The sequence below is a fragment of the Narcine bancroftii genome, chromosome 11 (genome assembly GCF_036971445.1).
Source record: "Narcine bancroftii isolate sNarBan1 chromosome 11, sNarBan1.hap1, whole genome shotgun sequence".
NCBI classification, from domain to species: Eukaryota; Metazoa; Chordata; class Chondrichthyes; order Torpediniformes; family Narcinidae; genus Narcine; species Narcine bancroftii.
In genome coordinates this window covers 7,291,856-7,308,543 of record NC_091479.1, presented here as the reverse complement: position 1 = coordinate 7,308,543, position 16,688 = coordinate 7,291,856, and the positions used below count along the sequence as shown (strand labels likewise).

General features: G+C 49.0%; 1 protein-coding gene and 1 long non-coding RNA gene across 5 annotated transcripts in view; one reads left to right on the top strand and one right to left on the bottom strand.

Annotated features, from left to right (window-relative positions):
- LOC138745419 (furin-like) overlaps positions 1–16,058 on the bottom strand; it is a 124,338-nt gene extending 108,280 nt beyond the window's left edge. For 3 of the 4 annotated variants that reach the window (XM_069902420.1, XM_069902423.1, XM_069902422.1), the window contains exon 1: positions 15,879–16,058. In XM_069902420.1, coding sequence (XP_069758521.1) covers positions 15,879–16,043 — 165 coding nt within the window. In that variant the 5' untranslated portion in view covers positions 16,044–16,058. Of the gene's footprint in view, positions 1–4,357; positions 4,609–15,878 lie in introns of those variants that run through there. The other variant, XM_069902421.1, reaches the window with a different exon arrangement.
- LOC138745422 (uncharacterized) lies at positions 2,817–6,246 on the top strand. Its single transcript, XR_011346250.1, has 2 exons — positions 2,817–3,010; positions 5,320–6,246. It is a non-coding gene; the product is annotated as an uncharacterized lncRNA (long non-coding RNA).
- Positions 16,059–16,688: the final 630 nt, after the last annotated feature.

The window sequence follows — 16,688 nt, the reverse complement described above, 5'->3', positions numbered from 1 at the left end:
ATAAAAAAGACTTTGATATTTGCCCGTTTGTGACCACTTAAAGTTGATTATATAATGGTTTTCTCCAATTCGTAAAAAACAGTCGGAATTCCAAATATACTTAGCATCTTAAATAAAAAGTCTGTCAGATGTGTTTTCTGTGTCTAACGTGACCGCTACTGTTGGTTCCTTTTTTTTTCATGCTACTTAATAAACTCATAAATTTAACTATATTATCTACAGATCTATTTTTAAAAAACATGTTTGATCCATATTTAGTGATTTTGCTAAATATTTAGTCTGCAACCGTGTCTGCCTGTCCCGCATCGGACTTGTCAGCCACAATCGAGCCTGCAGCTGACGTGGACTTTTACCCCCTCCATAAATCTTCGTCTGCGAAGCCAAGCCAAAGAAGAAGAGTTAATCTAATAGATAATAATTTAGATACAATTTTATAATCTGTATTTAATTACTATATAGGTCTACAAGAGGAAGGTTGTAAAGGATCTTTTATTTTGGTATAACTCATTAATGCTGTTTTAAAACATTCTGGCAGATCATGTGATTTTCTCATTTGATCTAATACTTTCAAGACCCTTCGGTTAAATTTGAAGAAACATGGACGCCATTTATTCAACATTTTCATATGATGTAAGTTGATCCTTTCCAACAATTTTTTGTGAGTGTAGAGGGGCCGAATTAACCACAAAATAATTGTTTAACTGGTGAAACACAGTAGTCCAGCTTTTGTTTCTTAGTTAGGGGGATATGTTTGTAATAAAATTTGATTCCTTTTCATGTTTGGCCTTTAAGAAACTGGGAGGTTCAGTTTACATATGTTGCTCGATGTCCGTTTTGGAATACGTTAACCATTGTTAATGCAATCTCCATGCCTTTGTATCATTCTTATGTTTATTAATCTGAAACTTCATTAAAAGATTGAAAAAGAAAAAAACATTAGTTGTAACTACAATAAATCTTTCAGTTAGATTAAAAATGCATCAATAGTTAAACATTACTTTGATTGTGTACATGAACTACAAGTTTGTCCGCATAAATTTAAATCTTATCTTCTGGATTCAACTTTTGTCATTGGATTCAGGAGATTTGAGTCTACTGTCTGAATGCAGATCAGTGTTCTCACTGGGGGTGACTAGAGTCTCACAACCCAAATATACCAAACCAAACGTGGCCTGAGGAATAATTAAATCTACAAATTCTTCCTGAACTTCACCAACAATTGGTCCATTCAGTTAAGTAAAAATTGGTCAACAGTACAGCAAGCATGTATCATGTTTTATACAGAGCTGTACACATATATCATTCTGGGATCTGAATCATGCTTTTTCTCAGACAAACAATGGATTTCAGAAATGGTATGACACAGCTCCAATAGAAAGCATCAAGAAACTTAGCATTTCCAGCCTAACCTAAAGCTGAAGGTAAAAGGAAGGCAGACCCAAACCTCCAAGAGCTGACACCAATCCACAACAAAAATAACTCCGTATCACCAGAAACAAGATTTGAGGATTACTCCTCTGCTTCCAATCAAAAACAAACAGCAGGAATAGACGTCCCACCCCATTATTACAGACCAGTCTAAACAGGTTCTTAAACTGATAAAACCAAACAAGCAGAATATTTTCAAAAATACTGTTCCATTGTCATCTGAACATCCCAGTTCGTTCAAAAAGTTGAATTCATTATTTCCCCAAGTTTTCTTTTGCCAAATGAACAAGGATCCCAGGGTCATCCCTTTGTAGTTCCTATGGAACAAGATGCCCTCAGCTCTTAAGATGGTTGTAGTATGGGACACACTTGACAGAAGCAGACAGTTAACACGAGACATTAATTGAAAAATCAATGTGCAACAAGCATAAAGACTTTTGTAAAAACACAATGCTGGAGAAACTCAGCAGGTCAAACAGAGTACTTTATAGAGCAAAGTTAAAGATACATAACCAACATTTTGGGCTCGTCTTAATTCAGGACGAATGAATTTCAAAATATGACGATTTTAAAATGATGAAATCGTTAACAGAAAACTGCTATTCCTTTCTAATTTACAGCAAAACTTAAACAGAACAAACCAAGATGGAAATACTTACATAAAATATATTCAAAATCTCACTAGATTGTGACATGCATCTCAGATTGTAATAATGCATCTCAGAATTTAGACTCAGAACCTTAACATTTACAGTAGACTTAAAAATAGCTGTGCTTGAAACCATTAAACCAAACTACACAATTGCATTCTTCAGAAAACTATTACAAGGGAACATTCTCTACCAAGTTCGCAACATCATCATGGTGTCAGACATTACTCTCGAAAATGAATCTCCTACGATTATTTCCTAAAACTACTCCTCAACTTTTAAAGCAACATAAACAAATAGTTCTCCTTAGCTGAAGTACTGGTGAGGAGTTTTGTTAATGTCTGTTGGACATGAACCACGCCAGAAAGGTAGGTGAAAAAAATGAACACAAGACCAAATGTTTTGTGGTCCAGATGACAGAATGAAACGCCCTGCAATCAAACATTCCATCTGGGATCCAAATTAGTCCCAAGCCTTCAAACAAATGTAAAATTCTACCATCATTAGTCACTTCACCGTGGCTCACTGGCCAAACTTGGTACAGTTACTCCCAAAACTATATTATCGGCTCCACGAGCAAGAATGTGAATAAAATCTCACAAAGAGCATTTCCAGTGGCAAAATATGTTATTCTGAGGTAAAACAGGAGAGTGTGGAGACATTGTGGTTGGTAAAAACACACTGAAACTCAGCAGGTCAAACAGTGTCCTTTATATAGCAAAGATCAAGATACAGAACTAACGTTTCCTTGTCAAGGTAGGAACACAATGTTGGCAGGCGTCCGTTCATACCTTGATGAAGATATCTTTGCAACATCAAGGACACTGACCCGCACCTCCAGCATCTTGTTTTAATAAGTATATCGTTCTGACAATTTAACAGAGAAGGGTTGGACCAACATGATGCAAACAAGTTAAATTCCCAAGAGTTTGGTAATGACAACTTTAGTTCCCCTTTCAAACAACCTCTTTGCAAACTAACCCAGTATGGGAAAAGTGGGGGGGGGTCCGGGATCCCGCGGGAGTGGGGGGGGGTCCGGGATCCCGCGGGAGTGGGGAGGGGGGTCGGGATCCCGCGGGAGAGGTGGGGGGGGGGTCCGGGATCCCGCGGGAGTTGGGGGGGGGGTCCGGGATCCCGCGGGAGTGGGAGGGTGTCCGGGGTCCCGTGGGAGGAGAGGCTGGGGGGTCCCCCACGGGAGGAGAGGCTGGGGGTCCCCCACGGGAGGAGAGGCTGGGGGAGGAGAGGCTGGGGGTCCCCCACGGGAGGAGAGGCTGGGGGAGGAGAGGCTGGGGGTCCCCCACGGGAGGAGAGGCTGGGGGAGGAGAGGCTGGGGGTCCCCCACGGGAGGAGAGGCTGGGGGAGGAGAGGCTGGGGGTCCCCCACGGGAGGAGAGGCTGGGGGAGGAGAGGCTGGGGGTCCCCCACGGGAGGAGAGGCTGGGGGAGGAGAGGCTGGGGGTCCCCCACGGGAGGAGAGGCTGGGGGAGGAGAGGCTGGGGGTCCCCCACGGGAGGAGAGGCTGGGGGAGGAGAGGCTGGGGGAGGAGAGGCTGGGGGTCCCCCACGGGAGCAGAGGCTGGGGGTCCCCCACGGGAGGAGAGGCTGGGGGAGGAGAGGCTGGGGGTCCCCCACGGGAGGAGAGGCTGGGGGAGGAGAGGCTGGGGGTCCCCCACGGGAGGAGAGGCTGGGGGAGGAGAGGCTGGGGGTCCCCCACGGGAGGAGAGGCTGGGGGAGGAGAGGCTGGGGGTCCCCCACGGGAGGAGAGGCTGGGGGAGGAGAGGCTGGGGGTCCCCCACGGTAGCAGAGGCTGGGGGAGGAGAGGCTGGGGGAGGAGAGGCTGGGGGAGGAGAGGCTGGGGGAGGAGAGGCTGGGGGAGGAGAGGCTGGGGGTCCCCCACGGGAGCAGAGGCTGGGGGTCCCCCACGGGAGGAGAGGCTGGGGGAGGAGAGGCTGGGGGTCCCCCACGGGAGGAGAGGCTGGGGGAGGAGAGGCTGGGGGTCCCCCACGGGAGGAGAGGCTGGGGGAGGAGAGGCTGGGGGAGGAGAGGCTGGGGGAGGAGAGGCTGGGGGAGGAGAGGCTGGGGGTCCCCCACGGGAGCAGAGGCTGGGGGTCCCCCACGGGAGGAGAGGCTGGGGGAGGAGAGGCTGGGGGAGGAGAGGCTGGGGGAGGAGAGGCTGGGGGAGGAGAGGCTGGGGGAGCAGAGGCTGGGGGTCCCCCACTTCTCCCTCCTTCCCCGGGGACGGTCCCTCCGCCGGGGGTCGGGCCCGGGACCCCGCCGCTCACCTGGCCCAGGTTGACGAAGCCGTGCTGCCTGGCGAGCCGCTCCGCCGCCTGCCGCCCCCCTGCCACCTGCACGGCCCAGGTGTTGGTGTAAACCCGCGGCTCGACGCCCGCCGCCAGCAGCGCCCACAGCCACAGGGCGGCCGCGGCTCCCCGCTCCATGGCCGGCCCGGCTCGTCGGTCGATCGCCGCCACACACAGCCGTCGCCCCGCACCTCAGCACCGGCTGTCCATGGCGCCGCTCCGGCCCCCCCCCCTCCCCTCCAGCGCCGGTCCCGCCCCGCGCCGCGCCGCCCGGAAGCGCGTCAGCCACACGCACTCGCGCGCGCCTGCCACTCCGCCCGAGGTCCCGCCCCTCCGCGCCTGCCACTCCGCCCGAGGTCCCGCCCCTCCGCGCCTGCCACTCCGCCCGAGGTCCCGCCCCTCCGCACCTGCCACTCCGCCCGAGGTCCCGCCCCTCCGCACCTGCCACTCCGCCCGAGGTCCCGCCCCTCCCCGCCAATCACCGCCCGAGGACCCTGCACGCCTGTCATTCGACCGTTAGTCCCGCCCCCCGCACCTGTCACTCCAGATTGGATCCGCCCCCTCGATTGGCCACGCCTATTTCCCCAGTGATAGATCCCCCAAACCCCTACCCCACCCCCAATGGAGATGTTCCAGATGGTGCCTGTGATGCCCTGGGCTGTGATGAGCTTTCTTCACGATGCCATTAGTGTGTTGGGTCCAGGATGGTGACTCCCAATAGCCTACATTTGCTCGCCCCCCGATCACTGGATCGAACACCTCTGTTCTTCCCTTCCTGACGTCAACAACCAGCTCCTGGCTTTCGGTGACATTGGGTGCACCATTTGGCCCAGTTTTCCATCTGCATCCTGTCTGTTGACTCATCCCCTTCCTTTATACAACCTGTTACCGTGGTATTGTCGGCCAATTTGTCGATGGAGTTATTGTCCCTTGAACTACAGAGTCGTCCGATTACGCAGAGGGGTGTTGCGACCCAGGTCTTGGAGTTTGCTGATCAGTTTTGAGGGGACGATGGTGTTCAACGCCGGACCGTGGTCGATAAAGAGCATCCTGATGTCTGCATCTTTGCTGTCCAGGTTTTCCAGGGTTTAGTGTAGAGCCAGTGAGATGGCATCCGCTACGATAATCGAGCTGGAATGCATCCACCTTACCGCTCAGACAGGAGGTGATATGCTTCATCGAAACACTTCTTCGCTGTTGATAACAATGTTTATTGATTTGATGAATACTTGTCCTGAGTATGTGTTGTTTGTATGTGTGTTGGGTGTTTCTCCCCCCTCCCTCCCCACAGGGAGTGACCCCTTCTCCCGACTCCCCACCCCTAAACATACACCTTGGAGTGCTCTCCACACCAGGTGAGGCCACCTCCTCCACATGCCCCTCAGCACCCAGCAGCCACACATTTCTTGGAGCTCCTTCAACAGCACTACCCACATCCCAGCTCTCACCCACCACACCTGTCACTGACCCCCCCCCCCCCCCAACTCTACTCTTAACCATGGCACCTCACCGAACCCCCACTACCCAACAGCCAACACCCCTTGCATTTGAAAATCCCCACCTGGAGTTTAAATCTTCATTTCAATCTTATCTCTGAAACCTCCCTCAACCCTGAACTGTTTACTCCTGGCTCATACCTTGAAGGCTCAAACCCGAAACCTCGGTTATGTATTTTTACCTTTCAGATTTATTGTCAGAGTACATGCAACCCTGAGATTCTTTAACCTGAGGGCCAGGCAGAATTACCACTTATTGGTGGTGCAAAAATTAACTGCACACAGTGTGAATGTGTAAACAATCAAAAGAACTGTTACAGGAAACAAATGGAAACAAAATGACTGCAATACAGAAATAAAAAAATCAATGAAGTGCACAAGTCAGAGTCCTTAAATGAGTCCCTGACTGAGTTTGTGGTTGAGGGGTCCGATGGTGGAGGGGGAGCAGCTGTTTCTGAACCTGGTGGGGCAAGTCTTGTGGCACCCACACCTCTTTCTTGATGGCAACAGCGAGAACAGAGCATGCACTGGTTGGTGTGGGTCCTTGATGATTGCTGCTGCTCTCCGACAGCAGCGTTCCCTGTAGATGTTCTCGATGGTGGGGAGAATTTTATCTGTGATGTCTTGGGTTGTGTCCACCACCTTTCGGAGGGCTTTACGCTCAGGGATGTTGGTGTTCCCATTCCAGACCGTGATGCAGCCGATCAGCATACTACACACCTGTAGAAATTTGTCAGGGTTTCTGATGTCATGCCAAACCTGCATTTACTATATAAAGTTCAGTAATTGACCTGCTTAGTTTCTCCAGCATTGTGTTTCGACTGTTTACACCTGAGATGTCCAGTTCACCTTGGAGAGGCAAGTCACGAAGGACTCAGGCCCAAAACATCGGTAATATATCTTTACCTCCTATGGACGCTGCGAGACCTGAGTTGAAACAACTGACCACTACAGTCTGTGGCTGGTACCACAATGTACCAACATCATGCCACACGCTGTACCCAGTTCTCACATGAATTAAAAAATTAAGTCTTCCATGTCACACATTTTTGAAAACTGTCATCTCCCAATTAACAAACCAAACAATCTGCCAGCGCCCTATCTTTAAAAGATCAGGGTTCTACACACAATCGCCATTTTTATCCTGAAGCACGCCCTGATTGTCCAGCTGTACAGAAATGTTTGGTGATTACTCCTGTGGAATCAGTGAAGACATGTTACCAGGTACTTCACAAATTGAAGATTCCTTTATTGCCATGTAATAATACAGAAAATGTAATATTACACGACAGCTCCTGCCACCTGCCATAAGGCCAGCAAAGAGTGTTGGATCTTGAATTCTGCCATGTTAATAAAAGCCCCTTGAAACCACCGGCACTTGGATGAGAGGAAGTTGCTGCATCCGTGGGCCATGACAGCTGCTGGAATTTGGAGAAATTTCATGAAAAAGATTCATCAGAAAACCCACTCACATAAACAAAAACGCTTTTCCAGTGAAGGCATTATGCCTAACACTCTCAAAGGCGGATTAAAAGGGTTCTCAAATTCATCGGTTTTTAAAAATATTTTGTGGCACGTTCGTTTGTTCTCAACTCCTGAATCACATTTCACAATCGATGTTCAGTCAGTACACAGTGCCAATATAAAGAGCACTTCAAAGGACTGTAACCCAGCCAGACTATGAGGAAAACACAAGAGTCCAGAGGTGGGCAGATAGGCAGAGGACAGAGTGACAAATATCCCTTTGGACCACTGACTCCAGACTCACCATGACTAACCTTGTTTAATTCTCCCCACACACCAACACTTATCGCAACCAATAAACCTTGCAAACTGCAATTATCTGGATGTGGGATGGGACTGGAGCACGTGGAGGAACCCCACATAATTATAAGAGAATGGTCCAGGAATCGGCCATCTGCTCCCTCCACCATTCAGTAAGATTACTTCGTTGTCATGTAATAAAACAGTGTAATATTACACAAAATTCCTTTTAGTCTACCATAAGGCAGATAGATTCACCATCGGCAGAAATTGCCTCTTTCAGTCAGAGAAAGAGAAGCAAAAGAGAGAGTTACCCCCCTCCACCCACAGAGTCACCGAGTGTTTGTGGATTCACCTCCAACACTCGCGCAGCCTCTACAGCCTTCAGTCCAAACCATCAGCAACACGAGTTCCAGATCTGAACCTCTGACACAATCAAGAAGACTTCAGCGCCCTTTCATCCATGATCTCTGCCAACCAGCCTTTTCCCCCATAACCATTAATTCTCCTGAATCCAAAATTCTATCCAACTGTGTCATAAATATACAGCTTCCTTCGGCAGAGAAATCTACTCTCTGGGAGAAGCATTTCTTCCTCATCTCCCCAAAATTTTGAGGCTATGTCCTCTAGTTTCACCTACCAGTGGAAACAACTTTCTTGCCTCTTTCTTAGCTATCCTTTTCATTATTTTATGTTTCGACAGATCCCCTCTCATTTTTCTGAATCTTCCCTTATGATCTGAACCCTTTATCTCTGGAATCAACTCAATGAACGTCCTCTGCTTGCTTCTAAATCCAAAGCAATTCTTCAAAGTGCTGCAGTAAATCAGCAGGTTGCTTGGCATCTAATAGGAAGCAACCTTTCGGGCCTGAGCCGCCTGCTGAGTTCCTCCAGCATCTCTGTGTTTTCACTACATCACAGTCCCTCCACACTTCCCCACCCCCTTGCAAATATATATTTTCTCAAGTAAGGAGACTAGAACTGCACACAATACTCCAGGTGTAACTTCACCCATCCCCGCACAGTTTCTGCAGAACCTCCCTGACCTGCCGTTCAATCCCTCTGGCAATAAAGGAGAACATTCCACTTGCCTTCTTGATTACCTGGTACACCTGCAACCCAAATGTTTGTGATCCACGGGAGGAGCATTCAAATGCCACAGAGACCACACCAGAGAGAGGATTGAACCCGCATCATTGGTGCTGTGAAGCAGTTGCTCAGTGAACTGAACCATCCTGAGCTCACTCTGAAACTTCTTTCCACATCCTACTAAAGTCTGGTCGCTGGTATCAAATAAACTGAAACTGCAGGACCCACTCCTGGATGTGTGGAAGGATTAATGAATCTCTCACAAACTGAAAACATATTACATTTATATCTTGCCTTTAAACTTTACTAAACCAGGAGCTTCACTGGAACCAAGCACAGGTGATCCAAAACATGGTTAAAGTCACTTTGAAGGAGAAAGAGAGAGAAATCTTGAGTTCAGGAATAAGTAGCAGAAGGAATAGCTATTGTAATTCAGAAATGGAACAGGAACAGAGGTGTCTGTGGTTAATGGCTTGTGATGCACGGCTCCAGCAGGAAGCAGACACAAAACACGAGAAAGACTGTACAACGGGCTTTATTCAGTTAAAAGTCTCTGCCTCAGTGGTAGCTGTGCTGGTGGCTCCCGAGTGACTGGCTTGGGAGGGGCCAGCTCAGGATTCTATCCTGGGCGGTTGATAGACAGCCGGGTGGGTGGAGTTAGGTCTATTCAGGGCTGATTGACAGCCGGCCAGGTGTGGTCTGTCCTCCGGTGATCTTCCTGCGGGTACAGTTGGATCTGCAGGGATAACTGAGAAGGCAGCAGAACCTTCTGGGATTTACACACACGCATTTCAAATTGAACGGTTCAACCAGGAATCAGTGTGGAAGCTGAGGAGGGAAAGGTGAAAGTGAGGACAGGGGTTGAATTTGAGAGGGAATTCCACCTTGTGAAACAGTTATAGGTACTTGTACCTTTGTGGATAACCACAAGGATACCTTTGAGACTGGAGCAGGAAGTGCTGTGACTTTTGATAGATGGTCATCTGATGATTTGACTTGTTGATAATTTTACGTGAAAATTTCAGAGGTAAAGCTACTTAACCTCATCCTTAAATACACCCAATGACCCAACCTCCACAACCACCTGGAGCAACAAATTCCACAGATTCACCTCACTAAGAAATTCCTCTGTTCTAAGCAGACGCCCTTCAATCCTGAAGTTATGCCCTCTTGTCCTAGATTCTTCCACCTGGAAAACAACCTTTCCACATCTAAGGTAAATCTAAGGGCTCAAGCCCTTCATTCCTCTAAATTCCAACAAGTATCCAACTGTCCTCATATGATAACCCTTTCATTCCTGGAATCACCTTTGTGAACCTCCTCTGAACCCACACCAATGTCAGCACACCATTTCTTAAATGAGGGGTCCAAAACTGCCCACAACACTCCAAGTGATCTTTGTCTCAAAGATCTGAGGACTGAATGCTTATAGAAACTTGAACAGAAACCAAAATTGAGCCAACCACCCAGAAATGTGCTCATTCCATAGACACCAATTTGATGGGTTCAATTTCCAAAGACAGACACCTCAAACTGCAGAAACAAGCGAGTCCAGAATCGATCCAAAGGTGAAGGGTGGAGGGGATGCCGGGCGAGGAAGGACTGAGGTCACGCAGAGACCAGTTGCAGTCCAGGGCACCAGAGCAAGGTGGCAACAGCACTCTCCACTGTGGGACAGGTGTTCTTGCGCTGGGTCCCTGCACAGATTTGAGGGACCAGCCTCCCACAGGAGGTACAATCACTGGATTGCGTGTCAGCACTAGGCTGTGGAAATGCTATCAGTTCTTGAGAAAATACGCTGTGGTCAGGATGTGTTCACAGAATAGCGAATAAAATATTGTTATGTAATTTCCTTCCTTAGCGGGAATTTATTCTGTCGGTTTGTCTGAAAGGTGAAGGTGGATTTCCCCCAGGTTGGTTCCCAGAAGCCTTGCGGTCCATGCTCACAGATCCTCATTGGGATAAAGAGTGATTCAACACCCACTGGGGGACGGGTCCCTTTACCCTGACCCTCACTGGCAAACAGGTCACAGAGGGATGGTCCCACACACTGTCCCTCACGGTGGAATGGGTCCCACTCACAATGACCCTCACTGGGGGACAGGACCCACACACACTGACCCTCACTGGGGGATGGGTCCCACACACACTGACCCTCACTGGGGGATGGGTCCCACACATTGACCCTCAGTGGCAAATGGGTCCTTCACACCCTGACCCTCACTGGGGGACGGGTCCCACACACAGACCCTCACTGAGAGATGGGCCACACACACTGACCCTCACTGGGGGATGGGTCCCACACACACTGACCCTCACTGGGGGATGGGTCACACACACTGACCCTCACTGGGGGGATGGATCCCACACACACTGACCCTCACTGAGGGATGGGTCTCACACACAGACCCTCACTGGGGAGATGGGTCCCACACACTACCCTCACTGAGGGATGGGTCCCACACACTGACCCTCACTGGGGGAAGGGTCCCACACACTGACCCTCACTGGGGGATGGGACCCACACACTGACCCTCCCTGAGGGATGGGTCCCACACAGTGACCCTCACTGGGGGATGGGTCCCACACACTGACCCTCACTGAGGGACGGGTCCCACACACTGACCCTCACTAGGGGATGGGTCACACACACTGACCCTCAATGGGGGATGGGTCCCAGACACAGACCCTCACTGGGAGGATGGGTCCCACACACACTGACCCTCACTGGGAGATGGGTCACACACACTGACCCTCACTGGGGGGACAGGTCCCACACACAGACCCTCACTAGGGGGATGGGTCCCACACACAGACCCTCACTGGGGGACGGATCCCACACACACTGACCCTCAATGGGAGATGGGTCATACACACAGACCCTCACTGGGAGGATGGGTCCCACACACACTGACCCTCACTGGGAGATGGGTCACACACACTGACCCTCACTGGGGGGACAGGTCCCGCACACAGACCCTCACTAGGGGGATGGGTCCCACACACAGACCCTCACTGTGGGACGGACCCCACACACTGACCCTCACTGGGAGATGGGTCACACACACTAACCCTCACTGAGAGATGGGTCACACACATTGACCTTCATTGAGGGACAGGTCCCACACACACTAACCCTCACTGGGGGATGGGTCCCACACACCAACCCTCCCTGAGGAACAGGTTCCACTCACAGACCCTCAATGGGGGATGGGTCCCACACACTGATCCTCACTGGGGGACGGGTACCTCCAGCTGTTTGTTTCTGCTCCAGATTCCAGTAACTTGTACAAATCAATGAAAAATGTGCAGGTCAGCACCAACCACTGCTCGTGCTTTTTTTGCTAAGTGTGCAAAATCTCCAAGACAAACAGAAACTGTTGAATTGACATTACTTCCACTCCACAACCAAGTTTGCTACGTGCTCAGTCATCAGGCTGCAAGACAGATAACACTTGTGGCATTTGCAGATCTCAGTCTCATTGTCATGTTGACTCACAGGTCAGGAATTCTACCTGCAGAGCTTACATCAAACAGAGGATGAGATCAGTTTGTCTCCTGACTTAACTTTGTCCCAATGTATATGCACAATGTTTTCCCTTTTTGTAGAAAACATCTGAACACATTTTGCAGATACACCTTCATTACAGACTCCATTTCCTGAGTTGGTTTGGCATCTTCCATAGATCATTCATCTCCATGACGACTTCTCTCCCACAACAAAATACCTCAGCTTTTAGTGGCCTGACTTGTAATCTCCTGTCAGAGGGAGATTCATCAGGACACAGGATGATATGGAATCTGTTCACCAGTCAGAGTCACTTCTATTGCCCAAAGGTCAGCAGGAAAATGGGAACTCCACCAGCCACAGATTCATCTCCAGATCTCACATCTTCCTGCCTTGGAAATATATTCCTGGTCCTTCACCATTGCTAAAGCCTGAATCCAGAACTCCCTCTCCCATAGCATTCCAGGAGCCCTTCAGAAATAGGAGCAGACATAGGATATCCAGCCCATCAGGTCTGCCCCGCCATTCAGTCATGAGCTGATCTATTTTCCCACTCAGCTCCACTGCCCAGCCTTCTCCCCACAATCATCAATTCCCTGGCTAATCAAGAACCGATCAATCTCTGCCTTAAATACACCCAATGACCCGGCCTCCACAACCACCTGCGGCAACAAATTCCATAGATTTACCACCCTCTGGTTGAAGAAATTCCTGTTCATCTCTGTTCTAAGTGGACAATCCTGACATTGTGGCCTCTTGTCCTGGACTCTCCCACCGTGTGAAACAACCTTTCCACATCTACTCTATCTAAACCTTTCAACATTCAAAATGTTTCAATGAGATATCTCCTCATTTTCCTAAATTCCAATGAGTACAGGCCAAGAGCTGTCAAATACTCTTCATGTGATAACCTTTTCATTCCTGGAATTGTCCTTGTGAACCTCCTCTGAACCCTCTCCCACATCAACACATCTTAAATGAGAAGCCCAAAACTGCACACAATACATCGCGTGAGGTCTCTCCAGTGCCTTATAAAGCCTCAACATCACATCCCTGCTCTTTGATTCTATTGCCCTTTGCAGGAAGAACTGTAATTCACCTCCACTTTCTCAAGGACCATGAAGAGGGAACAAGTGCAGGACTTGCCAACAATCTCCAGATCACAGAAATTAACAAATTCCACATCTATCTTTGGTATCCATTGGTGTGTGTCTCTCTGTGCTGTTGGATCCACAAGAAAACATTCTTATCTGAACCCAGAATGTCAGATTTGGACAACACAATTAAGAGACCAATGTATTTGCTCACTGGTCCAGTGGCTTTCTCGTGCAGTTGGATAATCATGTTGAGGAACAGGGGGGACATCCGAGGCACTCTAGTATTTGCCAAAGCCCTTTCCTGCTCACGGTGTCGAAGGCTTTGGTGAGGTCAACAAAGGTGACCTTTGTTTTGTTCTCTGCACTTTTGTTGGAGCTGTCTGAGGGCAAAGACCATGTCAGTAGTTCCTCTGTTTGTGCGAAAGCCGCACTATGATTCTGGGAGAACATTCTCGGCGACACTAGGTATTATTCTATTTAGGAGAATCCTAGCGAAGATTTTGCCTGCAATGGAGAGCAGCGTGATTCCCCTGTAGTTTGAGCAGTCTGATTTCTCGCCTTTGTTTTTGTACAGGGTGATGATGATGGCATCACGAAGGTCCTGAGGCAGCTTTCCTTGGTCCCAGTAGAGCATGAAAAACTCATGCACGAAAACCAACAAGGTCGGGTCAGATACAGCAATGAGCTCTCCGAACCCTTCCCCATTGACAACGACGTGAACCAAGGCTGCATCCTCGCACCAACCCTCTTTACTATCTTCTTCAGCATGATGCTGAAAAAAGCCATGAAAGACCTCAACAATGAAGATGCTGTTTACATTCAGTACTGCACGGATGGCAGTCTCTTCATTCTGAGGTGCCTGAAAGCTCACATCAAGACACAAGAGCAACTTGTCCGTAAACTACTCTTTGCAGATGATGCCACTTTAGTTGCTCATTCAGAGCCAGCTCTCCAACACATGACGTCCTGTTTTGCGAAAACTGCCAAAATGTTTGGCCTGGAAGTCAGTCTGAAGAAAACCGAGGTCCTCCATCAGCCAGCTCCCCACCATGACTACCAGCCCCCACCCCACATCTCCATCGGGCACACAGAACTCAAAACGGTCAACCAGTTTACCTACCTTGGCTGCACCATTTCATCTGATGCAAGGATTGACAACGAGATAGACAACAGACTCGCCAAGGCAAATAGCGCCTTTGGAAGACTACACAAAAGAGTCTGGAAAAACAACCACCTGAAGAAACACACAAAGATCAGCGTGTACAGAGCCATTGTCATACCCACGCTCCTGTTCGGCTCCGAATCATGGGTCCTCTACCGGCATCACCTACAGCTCCTAGAATGCTTCCATCAGCGCTGTCTCCGCTCCATCCTCAACATTCATTGGAATGACTTCATCACCAACATCGAAGTACTCGAGCTGGCAGAGTCCGCAAGCATTGGATCCACACTGCTGAAGACCCAGCTGCGCTGGGTGGGTCACGTCTCCGGAATGGAGGACCATTGCCTTCCCAAGATCGTGTTATGTGGTGAGCTCTCCACTGGCCAGTGAGACAGAGGTGCACCAAAGAAGAGGTACAAGGACTGCTTCAAGAAATCTCTTGGTGCCTGCCACATTGACCACCGCCAGTGGGCTGATCTCGCCTCCAACCGTGCATCTTGGCGCCTCATAATTCGGCGGGCAGTAATCTCCTTTGAAGAAGACCGCAGAGCCCACCTCATTGACAAAAGACAAAGGAGGAAAAACCCAACACCCAACCCCAACCCACCAATTTTCCCTTGCAACCGCTGCAACCTTGCCTGCCTGTCCCGCATCGGACTTGTCAGTCACCAACGAGCCTGCAGCAGACGTGGACATACCCCTCCATAAATCTTTGTCCGCGAAGCCAAGCCAAAGAAAGAGTGGGTTTCTCAGATGAACCTTGTACTGACAATAACCACACCAGCAGTGCGAGTATAAGACAGCTTTAATAAACTAAGATGTACACTAAGAGGTCTTGTCTCTCTGCAAGATGAACCTGGAAGGCTAGACTGTAGTTCTGGGCTGCTTTATAGACAAGGTCACTGGGGTGACCCCTGGTGACCTAGTGGTGGAATTACACCTCACCACTAACCTGACTTTCTTTACCACAAACTATCTTCTACTTCATTTGCTTGGAGGAGCTGTGTATCATGTGAGGAGACGCAGCAATGGCTCTGCTGACAAAGGTCTGTATAATCTCTGCACAAACAAGTGGAACCTCGGATATCACCAATGTGTCTATGTAGATGGTCATGTAGGATGACTGTGATTGGCTGAGAGTGTGACCACACCTACTGTCAGGTCTTAAAGGATGGCTCCTAGCCAGACCAGGTCATTCTGGACTGGTCGACCTACTTGTGATACGCTCCATTCTTTTAGTTAATAAAAGATGGATCAACAAGTCTTTGGTTCTTTCAACGCGCTCTACACTTGGAAAACATTTCACTATTTGCCTGTTGTTCAAGCTCTATATATCAGAGGCCTGGCCTGCATTTACTAGGGCCACTCGTGTTCTGGGATTTACCTCAGATTCCAACGAAGGCATGGCGATGTACTTCTCAATCCAGATGGTGTGCTGTTGGAGGGAAGCCTGCAGCAGGTAGTTCCTATGTTCCCGAACCCTGTCACTTGCAGTGATGGAGATGGAGAGTTTGGGATAAGGGTGGAGTGATGATGTTGTCATATCCATAAGTACGACGTGCAGGTGCATTGAAATTCCTGCTTGCTGCAGGCAAACATACATAAAATAGACAAATGTATAGATTTGGCGGAAGCTAACCAAGTTGGATGTCCAAGGCTTCACTGCCTCTTCATGGAACTCTCTCTCTCACACCCACACACACGCAAACCCCCCACACTGACACCACATGCACACGCACACCTCTCTGCTGTCCATTGGAAGCAGGATTGGACAGATGCCTCAACACCACTTAAAACTGTCAAATGCATACAAAGCGTTCCATTGTAGAACACAAAGTCCAAGCTCAGCTAAGATCCACCCCAACTCCTGAGGAGTTCGTTGTGCTGTCAGACATGCAGCTATGTGCTTGATTTTAATCCATTGGTAAGTATTGGGAAATGAGAAAAGCCAACACAGCCACTTGTCCTTCAACTCTGATTAGCATTTGGCCAATGCACAAAGCTCCTGGCAATAACCTTCATGTCGACAACTCTGATGTGTTCAATACAAAGAGCATCAGAATCCCTTTCTGGGAACACGTTGAATGACAAATCACCTTCTCCACATAGCCATAAACACCCTTGCCTAATTGATCATTAAAACTCGTTCTAAAATTTCATGTTTACTTCCAGCTGTCAAGCCTGAATGACTGAG